The sequence below is a fragment of the Raphanus sativus genome, unplaced genomic scaffold (assembly GCF_000801105.2).
Source record: "Raphanus sativus cultivar WK10039 unplaced genomic scaffold, ASM80110v3 Scaffold0374, whole genome shotgun sequence".
In the NCBI taxonomy this organism is placed as follows: Eukaryota; Viridiplantae; Streptophyta; class Magnoliopsida; order Brassicales; family Brassicaceae; genus Raphanus; species Raphanus sativus.
The window spans coordinates 1-8,911 of record NW_026615694.1 but is presented as its reverse complement, the minus strand read 5'-3'; the positions used below and the strand labels follow the sequence as shown (position 1 = coordinate 8,911).

Genomic DNA, 8,911 nt, shown 5'->3' with positions numbered 1-8,911 from the left:
TGATGTATTGATGAAGAAACTGAAAAGGCAAAATAGTAAAATCTCTTACCAAAGCCTCTCTGCATCCATGTACCTAATCGACAACAAGACTAATAGCATTAGTCTCTTATGTAACGACATTAAAGCTTATAGCAAACAAATTAAAGAAAGTATACATCGATTTTTTTCTTGCGAAGAAGTGCCTACCGCATAAAAGATTTTAATAAGCACTAAGAGTATCAAATAACAACTACATGCACTAATAGTGCACTAATAGATACTCTCACTTTATTTGCTTTTTCAGTAGTCTCAAATGTAATAAAGCCACATCCTACATGTTGACCATCTTCGTTTACAATAAGTCGAATACTAAATTGATCACTCTTTCAAGGTTGAAGAAATTAGTGTTGTAAAACAGTGAAGGACGAGATACCAGTCATGAGAAATCATGAGAAGAAAAGAAAGAAAAAAAGAATTTTATTCAAGAACGATAGAAGAAAAGACTCACATGTGAGGAAACTTCATCTTTGGGAGAAATTTCTAAAAGAATATTGTCTTTTTTTCTTGAGACTACTTCCTCGGCCAAATTGGAAGTTTCATCAAACTATTTTTCATTGCTTCTTCTCCTTCTTCTTTCAGACGGTGACTGTATTGAGGTGGCTTAGCCACACTAGGCCAAACCTTATGATCCAGAAGATATTTACCATATTTCATTTTTAATGTCTATAACTAGAGAGAGTGTATTAATTTCCAAATTAAATCATCATAACTGCAAAATATTATCACCTCCTTTACTTGATAACTCGACAAAGGTATAGCCCACATTTTAACCTTTGGAGTTCACAATAAGTTGAGCACTAATAACTTTTCCCACACTTCTGAAGATATCGACTCTATAAAAGTGGAACATAAAATATCAGACATGAAAAAAGTGGCACTCACACATGTGATATTTTAGTATGTGGAGAGATGTTGGAAACAAAGAGTATCTTCTCATCTTGCATAGTCCTCGGCATTGTTCCTCGATACCATGAGAGTCTCCTCCACATTGTTATATACATTGTTATCTCTTCATGTAAATACACTCAAAAGGGAAAATGATACTTAAATTCTTTACCAAATCTTGTGATCTAACTATTCAATACCTAATTATCAAAAAAGAAGAAAATGATAATAGTAGCGTTAGTCTTGGCATCAAAATTATTGCAAGAAAAAAATCAATTTAAATATTACTTTCCAGCGCCGTAGAGGTATTCTGGAAAGTAGTTCGAGTGGCAACATAAATCCTCTGATTCTTCAAATGTTTACCATCCTTTTCTGTGCCTACCATATCAAAAGAATTAGTCAGCAATTGGTTAAATGTTTATCATTTATCAATACTATTAAATTAGTAACATGTCCAACTGATATTAGTTGTGTTCAATTTTAAATATAACTGCATCTAAATGATTATCTAGGCATATCATGTAACTATCTTAATAAAATAATTTTGTAACTTCTTCCAAAATTTTCGGATCCAATTTTGTAAAATCACTCTTTAATTCCAAAATATTAGTGATCCACTACTTTCGAAATTACAATATGTTAACTACCTTTTACGAAGTCCAATTACATCATTTCGAAACAATAAGATTGATACTATACTTTAATAAATATTATTTTCATTACTACACAAATGAATGGTAATGAACTCTAGTTTTATTAATGTTTTACACACAGTCTATATGTTGAATCTGATTACTTATTGTTTATTGAGTTATTAGATTGAACGTGGATAATTATGTAATTAATTTAATTCATTTTGATATATAACTAGATTTTGATTCGTCATTTCAAAGAACATGTATATTTTTATTTTTATTTTTCTTAGAAAATTATTTTTTATATATATATTTTTCTATGTAATCATATTTGTATATAAATCTTAATCATAATCTATTTAATAAAATAAGAGCAATGTTAAAAATAAAATTTAACATTGCTATTATTTTTAACATGATAAAAAACGAGTGGAACAAAGGACGGATATATATATATATTTTTTTACATTTTATTTTAAAATTTTAATTTTTATATTTATGTGTTTTTAATCATATAAGTGTTTTCTCTGTAACCATTGTAGTGTTTTCCCTGTAATTATTAAACTAGTTGATCATCTCGATCACAAGGAAACATTATTTAGTTGTAGGCAATGTATGCGCTTCTTGTTGTTGTTTAACTGATGTTTCAAATAATGGATTTTGGTCCCATCTTCTGACATGATTATTTAAGTGGAACATTGACAAATTGTTTGAACTTTATCCATATGTCTCTCACATGATGAACAATCACTAGCTTTGACCTGAAAATGAAAATGGATTTAAAGTACTCAACTTATAAAATGTTGTTTTCACTGTTTTATTACTATTTGATATCATAACCATGGCGGATGTGTAATAAGCATACATGAGTTCCCTTTTTCATGTATCTAGTTTTGTTCTAGTCTTAATATATTCACAGATCTTGGGAGCGGGTTTCAGAACAAGACATGAAGTTTTTTACATCTTTATTTTAGCAAAACTAATTGGAAACAGACTTAGCAGCTTGAAGCATTTCCACTATCAGTGTCTTGACGTCCCTGAAAATACCACCACCATTCCAAAGAGTTAGTCAGTCCACCAGTTTTGGATCTCTCTGATAGTAAAAGGGATCAGTAGTTTTAACTCGGTACAGAAACCGGTTACAAAAGTGTAACATAGAATGTCTTACTTTCTGTCTTGTGCGCGTCTTGGGAACGGTACTCGGATCTTGAAGGTGTTCCCTTGAAGAGTAGCCTGTCACGATGAAGAAAACATATGTGTTTTATAAACTGAAAGATAAAAAAAAAAAAGGATGAGAAAAGGGGGTGGTGGTGGTTTGGTGTTTAGAAAACACACACCTTAACGTTGAAACCAAGGCTGTCCAAATCAAGCATCAAGGCACTCTCCACCTGACAAATAAGGAGGTTTTGATTTGTGATTTGTGTATAAACAGCCCCAGGCTCTCAACAAGATGACATAGAACTAAATGAACACTACCGTTACCTATGGTTATGTTGACTAAAGGTTAAGATAGTAGTGAGTTACTTACAGGTATGGATGTTGTATGGTGTACAATAGCTTTGGTATCCTCTTCATGGTCTTTGTTCATGTGTGACTGCCAAAATGAAAAAAAAAAAAGGAGTTGTTAGTATGCACCCACTGATATATGTTGATGAGAAATTAAAAAAGAGTTATATGATTCGACATATACCGTTACAGGCTTTGCAAACTGAGCTATAGGATCGACTTTGGCTCCTTGGTACTCCTCTTTGCTGAATTCTACAAAGGTAGGATTCAGAGAAAAAGCAAATAAAAAACGAGTGGGATCATATAAACTAGATTGCATAAGAGAGTATATAAAGAAGATGAAGCACCTCCAGATCCTAGAAAAGCAGTTGCAACCCCTGAAACAAATCTCACAACTTTTGGTTCAATTCGCATAAAGCTGAAGTCTCCAAAATCAACCTTCACAGTTTTTAACAAGAAAAGGTCACCTGGACTTATTGAAATGTCGTTATACATCGTCTTTCACTTTCTAGACATTACAAGAAAGGATGCTTACCCAGAAAGCACTAGGATGCTTGGCTAAATAGGCAGATCGAACAGCCGCTTGGTCTTTATCAGAAACCTAGATAATGCATACAAACAAACCCTGAAGCTTAAATGTAAAATGTGTATAAAACTATAAAGCAACAAAGGAGAAACACATACCAACACTGCATCACCATGTAGGGTGATCCTCAAACCGGTCCTATCTTCTGGCTCTCTAGCAACCAGTAGTGAGCATTTTGGATTAGCTAACAGATCCTGCAATCATAGATGAATATTATAAAAATTGAGTCACGATTGGTCTGCTTCTCTTTTCTTGAGTCGTTAGCTCGCTAATCCACACATTCTCAGTTTTTGTAAAACTATGGCTCAAACAGCTCTAAAATGCAGAAGAAAAAAAAACAGAGAATGGGAGATCCATCAGCATCACATGCAAAATGATGGATCCATATCCAATACAACGTCACTAATCTACATTTTGATCCAAAGAAAAAAAGCCTTTTCATGTATCAGGTTTTGTTCTAGTCTTCTTGGACTAGAGTTGTTCAGAACAACATGAGGCGTGTGTAGTAAAGGAGGAAGCCTTGTGTGTAGTAGTAGTAGTAGTAGCAGGAACTTTAGGAAGACATGAAGCTTTTCCATCTTTCTTCTTTTTTTTTGTTACATTGCTGTTTATTATTAAGCAAACATTCAGTGATATATAATCGTCATTATTATTAGAGTAATAATACTTACTATTATTTATTTCCAAGGGTGCCGTATTTAACACTCCATCTTTTGTCAAACTCAAAAAATGTATTTCTATAAGATAGTCTCATCTCTCTTATTAAAACACACACATGCATTGTTGATGCATAGAGAAAGATGAGGATCATTTTGCCCTTGAATTCGACGATGATGAGTCGATCTATGTTCTTGGGCGTCTAGCTAGTTTTTCTCATCGTCAATTCAAGTTTCTTGTGTTACCACAAACCCTAGGTAAGTTTTTGTTTCCAGATCTTCAATATTTCTTCTTCTTTACTAAATGATTTATTTAGTGGTATATGTTTTGACGACCCATCAAGGAAGTACTAACCCAAATAAACCCACACGATAACACAAGAGAAGCAAGAGCTTATTGTCTGTAAGACTCACACTCGTAGTGTCAGTAAGTGATGATCTTTGATGAAACCAGGTCAGGAAAGAAACTCTGCTGGATTCCAACTGATTTTGACATATTTTTTTTATGTCAGAACCTTTCTTCTCAAATGGCTGCTCTTATACTCATTCTACTTATTATCATGGGAAACATAGGCGAATGTCGTAGAAGGTCATCGCTCCAGGTGAGTCGATTGATTGTTTATTTGGTTCTAAATCTAAGAAGAAAAGATTGATGTTTCTTTTATCAATCGCCAAAACTTTTTGGACAATGTTTTTGAGGTCCGAGTCGTAAGAACATAAAATGTTTTATGCTAGTCTTTTTCACTTTGGTGAAAGATAAGAAAGATTGAATCAAACACAACATCACAAGTTTGAGCTTGTTTTAAAATAGATTCACTAAATAAGTCTTCGCAAGAGAATTATAAGGATTGTCTTTGTTCCGTAGGATAGATAATCCAGTAAATTTCTGTCTAATGATGATCAGAGGGATTTTATGGTTGAAGGTCCTTTCTCTTCCTAGAATATTGGAAAAAAAACCGTCTTAGTTATCTTTCCATGTATACCAACAAAAAATCTTTGACTCAGTGTGATGTGTTGATGAAGAAACTGAAAAGGCAAAATAGTAAAATCCCTTACCAAAGCCTCTCTGCATCCATGTACCTAATCAACAACAAGACTAATAGCATTAGTCTCTTATGTAACGACATTAAAGCTTATAGCAAACAAATTAAAGAAAGTATACATCGATTTTTTTCTTGCTAAGAAGTGCCTACCGCATAAAATATTTTAATAAGCACTAAAAATATCAAATAACAACTACTACATGCACTAATAGTGCACTAATATATACTCTCACCTCATTTGCTTTTTCAGTAGTCTCAAACGTAATAAAGCCACATCCTACATGTTGACCCTCTTCGTTTACAATAAGTCGACAGTGAAGGACGAGATACCAGTCATGAGAAGTCATGAGAAGAAAAGAAAGAAAGAAAGAAAAGAATTTTATTCAAGAACGATAGAAGAAAAGATTCACATGTGATGAAACTTCTATCTTTGGGAGAAATTTCTAAAAGAATATTGTCTTTTTTCTTGAGGCTATTCCTTCAGCCAAATTGGAAGTTTCATCAAACCATTCTTCATTGCTTCTTCTCATTCTTCCTTTAGACGATGACTGTATTGAGGTGGCTTAGCCACACTAATCCAAACCTTATGATCCAGAAGATATTTATCATGTTTCATTTTTAATGTCTATAACATAACTAGAGAGAGTGTATTAATTTCCAAATTAAATCATCATAACTGCAAAATATTCTCATCTCCTTTACTTGATAACTCACAAAGGCATATACCACATTTTAACCTTTGGAGTTCACAATAAGTTGAGCACTAATAACTTTTCCCACACTTCTGAAGAAAGCGACTCTAAAAGTGGAACATAAAATATCAAGCATGAAACGTTTGCTACAAAAAAAACGAAAGTGTAAATTTAAAAGTGACACTTACACATGTGATATTTTAGTATGTGGAGAGATGTTGGAAACAAAGAGTATCTTCTCATCTTGCATAGTCCTTGGCATTGTTCCTCGGTACCATGGAAGTCTCCTCCACATTGTTCATATGATGTATATATATTGTTATCTCTCCATGTAAATACACTCAGAGGGAAAATGATACTTAAATTCTTTACCAAATCTTGTGATCTAACTATTCAATTCCTAATTATCAAAAAAGAAGAAAATGATAATAGTAGCGTTAGTCTTGGCATCAAAACTATTGCAAGAAAAAAAATCAATTTAAATATTACTTTCCAGCGCCGTAGGAGGTATTCTGGAAAGTAGTTCGAAGTGCAACATAAATCCTTTGATTCTTCAAATGTTTACCATCCTTTTTCTGTGCCTACCATATCAAAAGAATTATTCAGCAATTGGTTAAATATTTATCATTTATCAATACTATTAAATTAGGAACATGTCCAATTGATATTAGTTGTGTCCAATTGATATTAGTTGTGTCCAATACTATTAAATTAGGAACATGTCCAATTGATATTAGTTGTGTCCAATTGATATTAGTTGTGTCCAATTTTTCTGTGCCTACCATATCTAAATGATTATCTAGGCATTGTAACTATCTTAATAAAATAATTTTGTAACTTCTTCCAAAAATTTTGGATCCAATTTTGTATAATCAGTCTTTAATTCCAAAATATTAGTGATCCACTACTTTCAATATTACAATATGTTAACTACCTTCTACGAAGTCCAATTACATCATTTCGAATCAATAAGATTGATACTATGCTTTAATAAATATTATATTCATTACTACACAAATGAATGGTAATGAACTCTAGTTTAATTAATGTTTTACACAGTCTATATGTTGAATCTGATTACTTATTGTTTATTGAGTTATTAGATTGAACGTGGATAATTATGTAATTAATTTAATTCATTTTGATACATAACTAGATTCTGATCCGTCATTTCAAAGAACATGTATATTTTTTATTTTTCTTAGAAATTTATTTTTTATATATGTGTTTTTCTATGTAACTAGGTGTTTTCCTGCACCATGTGCAGTAAAAAAGTTTTAAAATATTTTTAAAAGATAAATATAAATTATATTTATTTTTTTATAAATATTATAAATTTCTTTTCTTATCAATATTTTAATATAAATTTGATTTAACTGAACATTAAAATTAAGATAAAACTAATTTTGTTTATTTTGAATTATATTTAAGAATGTTCATGTATATATTTTAAAATTATAATCTTAAGTAGATTTTTCTATCTATTTATTTTAATTAAATATATTAAATAAAATGTAAAATTTCAGAATTGTCAAAAATTAAAATTAAACAATATTTATAAAATCTGTAAATATATATAATTAAACTAATGATTTTACGATTTAATTTGATTTTATGATTTAATTTTTATAATTTTCTAAAAATATGTATATATTTTTGAAATATTTTTAATTTAAATGATATTTCAAAATTTGAAATGCCATAATTGAATATATTTATTTTAATGATGATTTATGCGTTATTACCATATTTTTAAAAAGTCCAAAAATATAAATCGATAATAAATATAATATATGAGTTATTACCATATTTTAATTTTTTTTATCAAAAAATATAAATTAACATTAAATATAATTGTCTATGTCATATTAATCTATAAGACATGTCATCAATTTTAGTAGCTATGTCACAATTATTAATCTAGGTGTTTTCATGCACCATGTGTAGTGATGAATTTTTTAGAAGTTAAAATTTATATTTTAAAATGTAATTTATTAATATTATATATTTTATTATTTTGACTAATAATTAATATAAATATCATTAATCAAGCATAAAATTAAGAGAAATTTTTTTTATTTTAAATTATATTTAAGAATATATATGTATATATATAAAGTTAAAATCTTAGATAAAAAATTATTTATTTCATTTGGTTAAATTATTAAATCAACTTGTACAAAATTACTAAAAATCATATAAAATTGTATAGTTATCAAAATTTAAAACTAAATAATATTTATATAATTTGTAGATATCTAAAAGAAACTAATGATATTACAATTTTTTTTTAATTCAGAAAATTTAGAAAATTTTAGATAATAAAAATTTATTATTATAAATGTAAAATTATATAATATTTCGAAATTCAAAATATCATATTTGAATATATTTATTTTAGTGATGATTTATGAGTTATTACCATATTCTACAAAGTTTATCAAAATATAAATCAATATTAAATGTAATATATGAGTTATTGCCATATTCTAAAAGATTTCCAAAAATATATATTAGCATTAAATGTAATTGTCCATGTCATATTTAATCATATGACATGTCATCAATCTTAATAGTCACGTCACAATTTTTTGTGTGAAAACGATTATAAGAGAAGACATGTGGCAAATCACTTCTCAATATAGACTAGGGGATCATATTTGTATATAAATCTTTAATCATAATCTATTTAATAAAATAACAGCAATGTTAAAATAAAATTTAACATTGCTATTATTTTTTAACATGATAAAAAAAAATCGAGTGGAACAAGGACGGATATATACTTTGTTTTACATTTTATTTTAAAATTTTAGTTTTTCATATTTATGTGTGTTTTAATCATGTAAGTGTTTTCTCTGTAATCATT

The 8,911-nt window shown here is 29.2% G+C and overlaps 1 protein-coding gene across 1 annotated transcript; it reads right to left on the bottom strand.

Moving 5' to 3' along the window:
* Positions 1-2,352: 2,352 nt before the first annotated feature.
* On the bottom strand, positions 2,353-3,851 carry LOC108859360 (glutamyl-tRNA reductase-binding protein, chloroplastic-like; the record flags this gene model as incomplete). The annotated part of the gene is made up of 8 exons (XM_056996820.1): positions 2,353-2,596; positions 2,728-2,792; positions 2,897-2,947; positions 3,088-3,153; positions 3,250-3,317; positions 3,413-3,503; positions 3,601-3,666; positions 3,750-3,851. Coding segments are annotated over 8 exons (567 nt in total), but the record flags the coding sequence as incomplete, so codon positions are not given.
* Between the last annotated feature and the right edge of the window lie 5,060 nt (positions 3,852-8,911).